This window comes from Peromyscus maniculatus, chromosome 2 (genome assembly GCF_049852395.1).
Source record: "Peromyscus maniculatus bairdii isolate BWxNUB_F1_BW_parent chromosome 2, HU_Pman_BW_mat_3.1, whole genome shotgun sequence".
Taxonomy (NCBI): domain Eukaryota; kingdom Metazoa; phylum Chordata; class Mammalia; order Rodentia; family Cricetidae; genus Peromyscus; species Peromyscus maniculatus.
In genome coordinates this window covers 83,881,535-83,896,087 of record NC_134853.1, presented here as the reverse complement: position 1 = coordinate 83,896,087, position 14,553 = coordinate 83,881,535, and the positions used below count along the sequence as shown (strand labels likewise).

The following is a 14,553-nucleotide window of genomic DNA, read 5'->3' as shown; positions in this document are numbered from 1 at the left end:
ATCTTAAATCCGGCCATCCACAGCACAATCTTCCAGTCGTCAGCTCAACCCTAAGGTGCATCTACCAAATGGATGGCCTTCAGATGGAGTTTCTCCATAGTATCAGTTACATGTAACAGATTTCATTATTTCTGTCTTCCTGAGAATGAAAAATGACTGTACCCTAGCAAATTAAAACAGTGGTCTTAGAAGTGCTGACGGCGCAGAATTCTCTCAAGTACACGGATGAGGGACTTGAGGTCACCTCGGGTTCCATACCTGGAATGCACTGTGCAGTGGCTTCAGTGGTTATGGTTGGAGCAACAGGGGGCTGCTGTTGACTGGAGCTCACTTCGGGCTCTGTGTTAACTGAGGGAGAAAGGGCTACCTCACAAGATGAGACCTGGCTAGGCAAATGGGGCAGGAACTCCTCCGAAGCAACTTGCTCATCCTGTCCAGGCAGCTGAAGGGCAGACAAAGGGATACTGATCTGTTTGTTAGGATGTGATGTGCTCACAGGCATCTGCATGGTCACCTGGTGGGCAGTGCCATGGGCACCAGAGGGTCCTCTGTTTGGTGAAGCCAGAGATACCCTAGCAGTCTTTGGGATGACTGGTCTGGAGATCACAGAGGGGGATGCTGACAGAATGTGTGGGTCTAGCTCCGCACTGAGGGCAGAAGTTACATGGGGAATCAGTTTAGCAGACCCCACACAGGAGGGACCAGCATGAGTCTGAAGCTTGGGCTTTGCCATCTGTGTCAATGAAAGGGCTGGTCCATCTACTCCTCCAGTCAGCTCTGCATTTGCCACAATGTAATAATCTTCTGGAATCTCTTGCTTGATCTTCTTGATGATGACATCATTACTGCACTCATCAACCATCTGTCCCTGGGAACTCGAATGGATAGAAGATGGGACTATTCCTGGCCTTTTGCGAGCAATGCTTTGAGGCCTCTGGGTTTGGGGTTCAAAGTCACTGTCCTCATCTGTAACAGAAGACTCACAAACCATGTCAAACAGTGTGTTTTCATCTTCGTACTCCTCAACAGCTTCGTCCAGCTCAGAGGGCTCACTGCAGTAAGAGAAGTCACAAGAGTCTCTGGTCCGGTTACAGTCCAGCTTTGCCTTCACAGGTCTCCCAGGGTATCTCTCCACAGGGCTAGTCTGCGTCTCGGAAGGCACCCCGATTATACTGGGACTATCAGAATTAAAACTTCGGTTGTCCTGGAAACAAACCCTCTCTTGGGACCCAGCTCTGCAAGTAGCTGTTAGTGGCCAGTGGTAAGCATGACCAGCACTGCAGCCCCACATTGCAGTCAGGTTCCCATGGGAACCTTCAGACAGCAAGTGTTTCAGGTTTGGAATGAGGCTGCAAATAGTCCCATGGCTGTGGGCCCAGCTGACCAATTTGGACAGATTCTCAGATGAGGTATGAAGACAATCCTCCATGTTACAGGATCAGCAGTGTCTTTCCTAAAGGGAAATAATCAAAATGAGAAGCTGTTATTACCCAAGACATTCCCATAGAACTCATCTTTCCAACCATAATCACTCGGAATAAAAAAGGAAATATACTTCTAAGCTGCATGCAGATGCCACCACTGCAGAGGAACAGGAATGGGGACAGCTGACTGTCCACACAGTGTGGGATTTGAAGACAAATCTGTTCGTTTCCTTTATTGCTATAACAATTCCTGCAGACAAGAAAAGAAACAGTGAAGAGAGCACTGGCAGCAGTTGGAGCATTTCTTCATGGTGCATTTTCCTTCTGTAGTGACAGGAGGTTCATTTGCTCAGTCCTTCACAAAACGTGGGCGCTTCCTACAATAACCAAGAGGACTGCTCTTCCAACGGCACCATCTAGTAGACTTCATTACTGGAGGCAGAGCTGAAAACAAAGTCTGGATCCATTGGAGGACGAATGTCAGATCGAGAAAGTCAATCTGCTGGACACTAGAGAACAAGACAAGTGAGAACCAAGGAGAGAATGAGGCACCACACTTAGCAAGCCACGGAAGAAAGTCTTGGAAGAAAAGGGAGAAGAGGCTAGAAGGAAATTGGCTGGGCGCGGGCAGTGGGCAAAGCATCAAGGACAGCAGCCTGGGGTTCTCGCCAATCAGAGGCACTCCAAATTCCTGAAATGGCACCATTCACTCCAGACAGAGGGAAAGGTCAGAGGTGTACTCTACCTCCCGAGGGCCCCAAGGACAAAGAACTAAAACAGGGTAAAATCACTCCTTAGGGGTAGGTGTCAGAGTCAGTGGCTCTAAGTCCTCGGCTGGCTAGGGGCAAAAGGATGGAGAGGGACGTGGAAAGAGACATGTGGACTCTTCAGGTAAGGGAAAGGCTAGACAGGGAGACACAAAGACCTTCATGTGTATTTTATCTGCCCTGTTCATTTTCAAAACCTGAAAATGACTTCACATGGTGTTTTTCAATATCTGATATGGATGATAGGATATCAGCATTATAGCCTTACCAAGTGACATGTCATTAAATATTAAAACTGAAGAGTCCTGGCTGGAAGAGTTTGTGTGTGAGATATGACTACCCCAGATTAGAAAACAAGCCTCCATAGTCTTTAACATTGCCCCGTATGTTAAGTTAAGTAAGAGATGTTCCACACACCAGTAAATTCAAAATCAGAAACACATTAACTATGGAAGTAGATGATCTACCATTAAGCTCAACACCAATCCATAGGCTTGCACATCAAAAAGTAATGCTACTTACTATTTCAACTAATATTTATTGGCCAATTACTACTGTCAGGCATATAAACAACCTAATTATTTAAATAATTTTAATTTGATTCAGTGATTTAGATTATTATCTTTTGTTTGTTTGTTTTTTGTTTTTCGAGACAGGGTTTCTCTGTGTAGCTTTGGAGCCTGTCCTGGAACTTGCTCTGTAGACCAGACTAGACTTGAAATCACAGAGATCTATCTGCCTCTGCCTCCGAGTGCTGGGATTAAAGGCTTGCACCACCACCTCCCAGCCACAGATTATCTTAATATTATAAATGAGAGGCAATTAAGGTACTTGTACAAAATAGGTAGCAGACCTAATATTTGGCCTTATGTTGCACCTATGCTAGTCTATGTTCTTCATAACATTATTCTGTCTCTGGCATTCTTTAAGATTAATTTTTTTTAAATTTTGTGTGTGTGTGTGTGTGTGTGTGTGTGTGTGTGTGTGTGTGTGTGTGTGCGCGCGCGTGCCTGTGTGTGGGTATGTGCACATTGAGTGATGGTGCCCTGAAGGCCAAAGGCATCATATCCTTCCAAGGCTGAAGTTATAGATGGCTGAGTCATGTGACATGGGTGCTGGGAACCAAATTTGGGTTCTCTGCAACAGTAGTACAGACTTAATCCCTTAGCCATCTCTCCAGCCTCAAAGGTATTACCTGACTGGCTTCCAATTTAGGATCCTCTTACCTCCACCTGCTCAGCATACCCTCCCTACCAGTGTGGACCAACACAACCAGCCAGCGTAACAGCAGAAGAAAGAGTCATCTCAAGTCTGGGTCACTATTACATTAATGTTGATTTGAATTTATGCTGGTTTTACAGGTTTACTTAAGTTGAATTTTAAATTTGTCTAGGTTTATGCCTGTATCAGAACTGTAAGTTCTTACAGTTATATTTATTTTTCTTTTCAATAAACATATTTTGAAGCTCCCCATCTAGTCTGGGCCACTAGTCCAGTATCGAGTTCTGCCCTCGCTGTAGTGAATAAACACCACAGACCAAATGAGCCTGCCACTGCTACTCTCGTGAGAAGCAAGACCACACCTGGAACCAGGAACCGGTACTGTGAAGAGCCCACTGGGAAAGAGGCAGGCAACCGGAAGTCAAACAGGATCCAACAGGTATTTGCAGCAACAGTGCTCACACTCTTGGTGTGAGTAAGCCATGCACTCACAGGATTTGATCACGGCGGGGAAAGCAGGCCCACAAAACTTCCAAGTCCGAGGAACAGAGGAAACATCTGCCTGGACAATCAGTTACACTCTGCAGAAGGCAGACGGGAAGAGGGCAGGCAGGGCTAGCAGGTGCAGCTTCTTTTTCTATCAGGAGACTCTCACTCGCTAGGATTCCTGCATGGTCTCTGTAGGTGATGGGGAGCTGTCTGTGGAAGTGTGCCTGCTCCTCAGGCAGTAGTCAGCTCATTCCCACCTTCCTGTCTTCTGGAACCTCTGCTCCTGCTCACTGCTAGATCCACCTAGGCAGCAGGATCCCCATTAGCAGCAAGGAAGCATTGTCCTTCCAAGACTGTAAGTCAGACTCTTGCTTTTGCTTGGTGATCTCCGCTCATAACCACTGCCTGTGCACCAGGTGCTCAAGGCAAAGTGTTCGCTGAAATAAGACCACATAAAAGGATGCAAGTACTTGGGGCTCCACAGATCACCCTGAAAGGGGCTGTTTCAAGACGTACAGTGGTGGTGCACGCCTCTAATCCTACAGAGAGTTCCAGGAGAGCCAGGGCTACACAAAGAAACCCTGTCTTGAAAACCCAACCAAAAAGAGAGAGAGGGAGGGACGGGGAGAAGAGAAAAGAAAAGGAAAGGAGTAGAGGAGAGGAGGGGAGGGGAAGAAGAAAAGAAAAGAAAAGAAAAGGGGCTGTACCTTGGGCACCTATGGACGTGTTATGGAGACTGGCTGCCACTTGCTTGGCTACGTGATGTGCACTTACTTGTGCAGCACACCCAGCTTTCCGCATAGTCTGCTGTATTTGGATTCCTTCTTTCTACCTGCGGCCACTGCTGCTGCTTTTTTGGTGGGTGTCTCAGAAAGCAGTCCTGCGGCACAGGCACTGTGCAATCGCTGAGGGAGACAGCCTAGGTACACCCAGGCACAGGCACTGGGAATCGCTGAGGGAGACGGCCTAGGTACACCCAGGCACAGGCACTGTACAATCGCTGAGGGAGACGGCCTAGGCGCACCCATGTCCTGCACTCCCCCTTCCTGCACAGGAGCTGCATTCTCTGGCTCCTCCTGCTCCCCTCAGCCTCTACACTCAGCTCTGCCTCTTCCCGAGGTTCTCCCTCCATCGCCCTCTACTCCTCTACCTTTATGGTAGCGGATATATGCAGCATGACCTCACCTTCATTCTGTGTGTGCATGTAGTGTACGGTGTATGTGTTCGTGTGGACATGAACATGTGAGTATAATGCTTGAGTGTGGATGACCAAAGCGGACACTGAGGGTCTTCCTCAATCACTTCTCTACCTTATTTATTTGATTGATTGTATGTGTGTTTTCATCTTGTCTGCATGTATGTCTGTATACCACCATGGAATCTGGATCCACTGAAAGAACAGCCAGTGCTCTTAACTGCCGCGCCATCTCTCCACACCCTACCTTATTTCTGAGGCAGGGATTCTCACTGAACCAGCTCACTGAAGTGGTTAGGCTGTCTAGCCAATGAACTCCAGGCACTCTCCTGTCTCCACACCGCTGCCCTCTACCCTTAGCACTGGGATTCCAGGGTGTGCCGTCATAACTGGGTGCTAAGGACGAACTGAGGAGCTTGTTTGTGTAGTAGGCACTCTACCAACGGAGCCGGCCCCCAGCCCTGGTTACATGTCTTTAAATAGCAACATAACAACTTATCAGCCCTGAACTAAAGAGGAAGGACAGAGCACGGGAATAACTTTTCTCAATAGTTTGAAAACAATGGTTTTCTAGAAAATAGTATTCAGGTCTAAAGCATTATGTTACTTTTCCAGAACCAGAAAAAGCTAGCTAGCAGTTGACCAACAGTGAAAACCCGACTAGCTTCCAGCTGGCATTAGATACCTCAACTTGCTGGACAATCTTTATAAGTTCTAACTCTTCCAAACCTTTTAAAATTTGCTTGTTTTAAAACTACCAGGTCTCAGTTGCTCACATACAAGAATTCTTTAACGAACTGATTTTTAAAAATGTTTTTCAATAAAAGCTCAGATGATTTCACTGGTAAATTCTCTTAGCCTAGGAAAAAAATAAGTTTTAAAAAGTTATGTCCCAGGTGTGGTGGTGCACGCCTTTAATCCCAGCACTCAGGAGGCAGAAGCAGGTGGATCTTTGTGAGTTTGAGGCTAGCCTGGTCTACAGAGTGAGTTCCAGGACAGCCAGAGAGAAAAGAAATATTTGGAAAAAACAAAACAAACAAAAACTCAGGAGGCTGAACACTGAGGCAAATGCTTGTATTATCATCACTGGGGGGTGGGGGGTGGAAGCGTGGAGGTTGTGAATTTGAGGCCAGCCTGGATTGCATAGCAAAATCTTATTTCTAAATAAATAAATAAGAAAAAAAGGAGGGAGTACTCCTTAACTTGTTTAAGGAGGACAGCCCAACCCTTACACCAAAATCGAATGAAGTTACTGTAATAAAATTATAAATCAAGACTTCTTCCAAATGCTGATGCAAAAATCCTTCACAAAGAATTAGCAAAGGGAATCCAATAATGTAAATATAGGTAACACACTGTTACCAAGCAAAACATACCCCAGGAGAGCCAGGCAGAACAGACAGAAAAACATAATTCAAGGTATTAACAGTTGATAGGAGAAAACCCGAAAGATCCCTTCAACAGATGCAGATCCTCTTAACAAATTGATAATATTCGGCAAATTCCCCAAATGGACAAAGGGCACCTCTGAACATCTATGGCTAATATCTACACTTAATGTAGAGGAATGACTCATCTCCTCTGAGTGCCCTAAATCACCTCTGCTCAACCCTGCGCTGGGAGACCTAAGCACGGAGGAGAGGTCGAGAGGGACAGGAGGAGGAGGAGGAAGGTAAGAGGGAAAGCAGTCCACGCTCCCATCTGGGAAAGGCACGGCTCTTCCACTCGAAAGCCCAGGAGAACTCAGAGCCTCTGCTGGAAACCATTCCTGAGTTTTACAGAAGCAACAGAAGTAAGTACAATAAAAGACGTTGACGACTTCTATACTCAAAAGCACAAAGCAAGCTGGGCCTTTAATGCCAGCACTCGGGAGGCAGAGGCAGGCAGATCTCTCAGTTCATGGCTAGCCCCGTTTACAGAACGAGTTTCAGGACAGCCAGGGCTACCCAGAGAATCCATGTCTTGAAAACTACAAACATAAAGTACAAAGCAATAAGAGAAATTAAGCATGTCATAAGTAAGTAGATAAACTGTATTAGTGCATTTCAAACGTTGACATAGTTAGGCTGTCTCCTAAGCCATCTGTATGTCCGATGTAATTCCAACCACAAAGGCACTGCAGGTCACGGAAAATATTTTTTGGAACTTTATTGTAGAGATAACAGCAGAGCGTTATGTGATTGTAAGCAGGACAGTGACTTTAGAGTCATTCTGGTTATAGGAGGAAAAGATAAGACTAGAAGCAAGAATTCAAGTGACATGTGACAATAACCAGCCTTGAAGAGTGGCAGATGGATGGGGAAGAAGGATCTGAACACTCCGTAGAAAGAGGCTAAGGAACTGGGGGCAGGGGAGGAGAGGAACCAGCTCTGGGGCTGCACCTTCCCTCCGAGAGCCATGGTCACGCCACACTAACGAGTTTATGCTTTTCTCAAGAAAACAACCAGGGCTGGAGCCATAGCTAGAAGATGAAGGATCAGTTCCTAGCACCTGAACAGTCCTTAACTACAGTTCCAGAGGATCCAGTGCCCTCCCTCTGGCCTCCACAGGCACCCATGCAGTGCACTTACATACACGCAGGCAAACACACTCACACACATAAAAATAAATAAAATCTGAAAACAAAACCACCTGATACTTCGAAGTCTAATTTTCAGTGAGTCTAATTATCCCAACCCTAATTCTTCCAGTTTGCACTGAATGGGCGTCTCCACTCTACTGCACTGAAATGGATAAAGGATGGATAAAGGTCAGTTACGGAGGGCCTGCGTTCATTCCATCTTCGTCACTAGCGGCATTACCGGGTCACATCTAAATGTGGTGTTCTGACTCTGACACAGGACGTGGAGGAATCAATCAAGCCTCCTCTACCATCCAAGCTGGAAGGGAGAAAGCAATCCATGGTCCTACCCAGCTGTGAAGTTCCTAAGTCACAATGGCCAGCATAGCAAGATATCCCCAAAGGTTCAATGACACTTTTACCTTTGGGTAAGCCCTGCTCAGGAGGATGGAAGTCATGCCTGGTCCTGATCCTAGGTCCTGGTCCTAGTCAACTACCAATGGCTGGTGGGGCCAAGGAGAACCCAGAAAACTACTGCTACCTTTCCAAAGCAGCATGTCTCACCGCATTGCTAAAACTCATCCTTAGGCCCACAGGTAAGTGCAGCTCTTACCCCTCATCAACAAAGCTTCTTTCTGCAGCAGACAGAATCCATTACAGAAAGCCACAACTGGTCAAGACGACAGAGAACAACTGGCTGTGGGATACTTGGCCTCAACTGACATCCAACACAACCCCTACACCTAAACTCTGGGAACACTGAGGAGAAGGGGGAGAAAAGGGTCTAAGAGCCAGGGACAGGGAAGTCTGCTGCAGGATTATACACAGGGAAACTACACTCAGGTCTCAACAACATGGCTGCTTAAACGAGACCTGAGCAATGGCAACACCAGTTGACAGGCCAGCACAGACAAAAGGACTCATGAGGAACCACCCCTAGGAGCACAACAGTCAATTAATAACTGCGGACACAGAGAGAATTAGTCTTCCCCGGGGGTGAACCCCCAATTCGCTATCCAATATCAAGTGGTTAGTCCTAAAAACATATACATACAAGCAATAAATGGACTCAGTAGGTTGTATCTGCATGTTTATACATATGTAACAATAAAAATTAAAGAGGAGGCTGTGAATTTGAGAGGGGGAGAACTTGGGAGGGGTGGAGGGAATAAATATGAAATTTTAAAAAGAAAGAAATTCGCCGGGCGGTGGTGGCGCACACCTTTAATCCCAGCACTCGGGAGGCAGAGCCAGGCAGATCTCTGTGAGTTTGAGGCCAGCCTGGGCTACCAAGTGAGTTCCAGGAAAAGGCGCAAAGCTACACAGAGAAACCCTGTCTCAAAAAAACCAAAAAAAAAAAAAGAAAAAAAAAAAAAAAAGAAAGAAAAAAAAAAAAAAGAAATGTGTTTCCATCAATGGTCATGATTCCACATGATGCTTCATGCTTTTACGGCCCATGCAAAGAAATACAGTAAGTGGAAAATTTGAAAATTCTTTCTCACAGTAAATGAGGCATGCATTCTTAAACTGCCTTTAAATTTACACAGCTTCATTTTTGAGATGTTCAAGACTTAGTAATGATGTCTTTCAAACAAGAATCTGTCCTAGATGTTGGCTGAAGACACAGCCCTACCTTGTTAGTAAACTAAAGGCAGGCTGGTCCTAGATTTCCCAGAAAGAACAGCATGAAAACAGCACCTACCACCTTTCCCCCAAGGCTTTGGTCCACTTCACCCCCCCAACCCCCCCACCCCGCCCCAATGCTTTGGTCCACTTCACCCACACCTCCCCCCCCCAGGCTTTGATCTACTTCACCCACACCCTTCCCCCCCAGGCTTTGATCTACTTCACCCACACCCTTCCCCCCCAGGCTTTGATCTACTTCACCAGCCCCCCAGGCTTTGGTCCACTTCACCCACACCCACACCCCCCCCCCCCCCCCCGGCTTTGATCTACTTCACTCACAACCTCCCCCCCAGGCTTTGGTCCACTTCACCCACACCCACACCCCCCCCCCCCCGGCTTTGATCTACTTCACTCACAACCCCCCCCCCCAGGCTTTGATCTACTTCACCCACACCCTTCCCCCCCAGGCTTTGATCTACTTCACTCACACCCTCCCCCCCAGGTTTTGGTCCACTTCACCCACACCCTCCCCCCCCAAGCTTTGGTCCACTTCACCCACACCCTCCCCCCCAGGTTTTGGTCCACTTCACCCACACACACCCCCAGGCTTTGGTCCACTTCACCCACACCCTCCCCCAGGCTTTGGTCCACTTCACCCACACCCTCCCCCGCCCCAGGCTTTGATCCACTTCACCCACACCCCCCCCCAAGGCTTTGGTCCACTTCACCCCGCCCCCAGGCTTTGGTCCACTCCACCCCCCACTCCCCCCACGTGAAGAAAGCCCACTGTCATCCCCAGGCCTCTTCCTCCGGCTTCCTGGCCCTCAGCTCCTCTCTTGCCCCTCTTTTCCTTTGACCCCAGGTCCCTGTTTTGTTTGCTGTGGCTCCTCACTTCTTTTCGACTTTCCTTAGCAGAATTTCTTTCTACATTACAGTTTCACGAGAGGTGTCCTCCTCCACCCTTGACTACCTGGTTATCTATCAGGCAGAGTTCAAATACAAAGCCTTATCTTAATAAATGACAACATCCTCTCAGCTGCTGAAGTTTACTCTAGAAGCCACCCCCGACCCCAATGTTTTTATCTGTCCAAAGGCTCCAACAGGACTAGTTCGATTCTGAGAACTCATTCCAGCCGCTGGTTTTCCAAATCACTGTTTTATAAAGTTTGTGGTTTGTAGCTCTGCAACCCTTCTGGAACTTACAGAGAAAGATGCAGCAGTCAGACAGGTGTGCTTTCTTTCTTATGCACAGTGTGACCTTCTAAAATGTGGCAACGTTTTGCCTACAAAGTCTTTTTTTTTTTTTTAGATTTATTGATTTATTATGTATACAGAAGAGGGTGCCAGATCTCATAACAGATGGTTGGTTGTGAGCCACCATGTGGTTGCTGGGAATTGAACTCAGGACCTCTGGAAGAGCAGTTGGTGCTCTTAACCTCTGAGCCATCTCTCCAGCCCTACAAAGTCTTATATAAATCAGCTCCTGATCATCACTGGCCCTCGGGAAAGGAGGATGCATCTGCCTTATTACTGTGAAATACTTATCCCATCCCAACAGCTCCTGTCTTCTGACTCTTTAGGAACAAGATGACAAGTGCTGCACGCGATGTTAATTGTCCCAGAAGAGATGGGTAGACAATGGGACACTGTGGTGCGAGGAACCTATTTCTACTCATAGATACTTAGAAACTATGAAATAGGTTTAACAGACATCAAGATGGTTTGAATCTCAGGATACCATTAATTAAACGAAACCCTCCAACTGGGACTATAGTATTTATTCTAGAAAATACTAAGGAAGACCATTTTCCTAAGAAATGACTACAGTATTTATTCTAGAAAATACTAAGGAAGACCATTTTCCTAAGAAATGCAAAGAAATAAAACACTGATTGTTTGGTTATTATGGTCCTTTCATAAAAGCACAAAAAATGTTCACACTTTCTCCTTAATTCCTAGATTTTCTATTCTGATCTATATGTCTCTAGGGCCGAGGAGACATCTCCCCTCAACTCTGGACCTGAGCACCACAAACCTGTCAGATGCAGTGATACACATCTGGAACTGCAGCCCTGGGGGGCAAAGGAGACACTCAGAGCCCTGAACTCACTGGATCACCCAGCTAAGTGAAGAGCTCCAGGCTTTGTGAGACCCTTCCTCAGAAAACCAGTGGACAGCAATTCAAGAAGACACTCAAAGACAACTTCCGGCCTCCACACCTGCACTCCCATGTGCATTGACACAAACAATTACAACACACACACACACACACACACACACACACACACACACACACGCACGCGCGCGCGCGCGCGCGCGCGCATGCACACACACACTCATGCCCTTGTCTGAAATCCCTGCAGTTGATTATGTTTTTATTTTCAGGAAGGCAAATCTCTATTTTCTTGTATAACATTTTATCTTACCTATGCTTAAGCATTTTTAATTCTAATTTTCATGGTAAAACTTCTCTATTAAGAATGATATTCCATACTTATTCTGAATAAATTTTCTCAGCTATGTTAAGAGTATTTGCAGTTTCTTAATGCAAAGGGATATTAATTTTGTGAAACAGCAAACAACATGTTACTGAATGAAAAAATAAAATAAAAAGAAGATATGACTGTTCCTAAGGGGTTGAGGGTTTTTATTATGATATAAGGGAGAGGCAGAGACATCTGGGCGAGTCCATAGTGGACATGACCAGCAGACTGGACAGGACCATGTGAGGAGAGGGGAAAAGGGAGAGCCAGATGCTGTGGGATGTCCTGTATGCTGTGAATGTAGGTTGTTATGATTGATTGATAAATAAACCGCTGATTGGCTAGTAGCCAGGCAGGAAGGATAGTATAGCAGGACAAGCAGAGGAGAATGCTGGGTGGAAGAAGGCTGAGGCAGGGAGATGCTGCCAGACGCCGCCATGAGAAGCATGCTGTAAGATACCGGTGAGCCACGAGCCACATGGCAAGGTAGAGATTTATAGAAATGGGTTAATTTAAGAACAGTTAGCAAGCAGCCTGCCACAGCCATACAGTTTATAAGCAATATTAAGTCTCTGTGTGTTTACTTGGGGGATGTTGAGTGGGAGAGATTTGTCCCGACTGACGGGACACAGGAAAACTTCAGCTACAGCCAGGAAACAAGAGGCCAGGAGGCAAAGAGACCAAAAGGTAAAAGGGTCAAAAGGGCCATAGATCCAAAACGGCTGGGTTATACAGGAACCAGAGGGGCTGGGGGAAGTCCCTGGGATGGAGTTTAGGGTGGAGTGCAGTATGCCAGCCAGGAGGACCCTTTAACAGGTGGGGACTCAGGGCTGCTGGGAGAACCTAGAGGCCAGAGTCCGATTTGATGTGTTAGTATTAGTGATTTTGTCCTGTGTTTGAGACCTAACAGTTACATTTGAAGATTTCTCTGTCTACAGATTTTACATTGCCACTGCTAATTTCTCCCAATTTCCATTATTCACAAATGGTCCTGGCATTCTTGTCTCACCAGTTCCTCTATGGATCTGGTCAACAGATACATGTGCTCTGCCCTAACATCTGTCTCCTAGACACCACAGTAAATAGTGTCACTATCTTGTTGGCTGCTAAGATTAAACCCAGAGTTAAGATTTTAAATTTGTTCATTAAGATTCAGGAATTGGGGGCAGAGAGGATGGCTCAGAGGTTAAAGATACAAACTTCAAACCCCAGGATCCACATAAGAAGCAGGATATGGTGGCAGCATCTGTAATCTGAGCAACATGGACAAGAGTGGAAATTTCCTGGAAGCTCCTGGGCAGCTGACCTGGAGTATACAGCACAGCCACAGAAGCCTTGGCATGTGGAGGGCAAGAATGAGCTTCTGACAGTTGTCCTCTGACCTCTGTATCACTGAGCATGTGCGTGCCCACACCCACTACAAACAACTTTTTAAAAACATCCTTGGTAATCTTTATACAAAAATACCCCTCTGAATGGACAGTGATGGAACATTCTCAGATGTTCTGCTGCTTTGTGACCCTTCTGAAAGCAAAGCATAAGACAGACACGTTGCCCACAGCTGTCTATCACCTCTACAGCGCCCAGAACATACAAAGCACCAGTAAATATTGATCAAGCTCAGCTGTCTTCTCAGGAATTCCTTTATTTGAAATGTTTACCCACTGTGTGTCCACCTGCCAGCTCGACCTACTTTGCATTGTCTCCCACCCGCTACTACCTCCTGCCCAACCTGTGAACACAGGCCACTCCTTCCGGGTCAATGCATGAAGCATACAGTGGGCAAGAGAAGGGGAACAGGCCAAGGATCCAAGGGGAGCAGTTACTAGCTAAAAACCTTTCAAGACTGCACCATCTTCGTTTAAGTGTTTACTTATCTCTGTGTTTGTGTGCAAGTAGCAAACTTTTTAAACTTCTGTGCCAGTAGCCACCTGGTTTTGAAGGCAACAGATTCCTGCCCTAGGTACAGACTGAGTAGGAAGAGACAGGCAGGCCTCCCTTGAAACCACAAGGACAGAATCTAACAGACAGCTTAAGTCTACTTAAGGGAAATGTGGTATGATGTGTGTATGTGTGTGGTGGTGGTGTGTGTATGTGCATGTGTATGTGTGTGGTGGTGGTGGGGAGGTGTGTGTGTATATGTGATATGTGTGTGTATGTGGGGTGGTGGTGGTGTGTGTGTGTGTGTGTGTGTGTGTGTGTGTGTGTGTATGTGTGTGGTGTGTGTTTATGTAGTGTATAAGTATGGTGTGTGTGTATACAGTGTATAAGTGTGTGTGGTGTGTGTGTATGCAGCCCTCTATGCAGCCCAGGCTGGCCTTGATCCACTTACTTCTGCCTCCTGGGTTCTGGGCTTACAAGGAATATACCAGCTCACCCAGCTTTCTGTGTTTCATGAAGTTCACGTGGTGGTGGTGGTATAGTTTGAATGTGATCCTCTCTGAAGTCACACTGAAGCTTAATCTCCACTGTGGTAGTACTAAGAGGTGAGGCCCCAGAGAAAAAGGCTAACTCGTAGTTTAGCCCACATAAATAGTGTCTTTTTTTAAAATGAAAAAAATTATTATTTATTTATGTGTATGTCTGTATATGTGCATGTATCTGAGGCTAGGGCCATCCCCTGGAGCTAGAGTTACAAGCAGTTGTAAGCTGCCTGATGAGGGTGCTGGGAATTGAACTGGGTCCTCTGCAAGAACAATATATGCTCTTAACCAGAGCCCCCATAAATAGTGTCTTGTAGACAGCAAACTTCGGCAGCTTTTGTTCTGCTCTAGTCCTGGGTGAAGAA

At 46.4% G+C, this 14,553-nt stretch overlaps 1 protein-coding gene across 8 annotated transcripts in view; it reads right to left on the bottom strand.

Annotated features, from left to right (window-relative positions):
- Positions 1 to 14,553, bottom strand: part of Kiaa1958 (KIAA1958 ortholog) — a 172,953-nt gene that overhangs the window by 75,542 nt on the left and 82,858 nt on the right. For 7 of the 8 annotated variants that reach the window (XM_042271214.2, XM_076564293.1, XM_076564299.1 and 4 more), the window contains one exon: positions 259 to 1,453. In XM_042271214.2, the coding sequence (XP_042127148.1) occupies positions 259 to 1,429 (1,171 nt within the window). In that variant the 5' untranslated portion in view covers positions 1,430 to 1,453. Of the gene's footprint in view, positions 1 to 258; positions 1,454 to 1,555; positions 1,980 to 14,553 lie in introns of those variants that run through there. The other variant, XM_076564295.1, reaches the window with a different exon arrangement.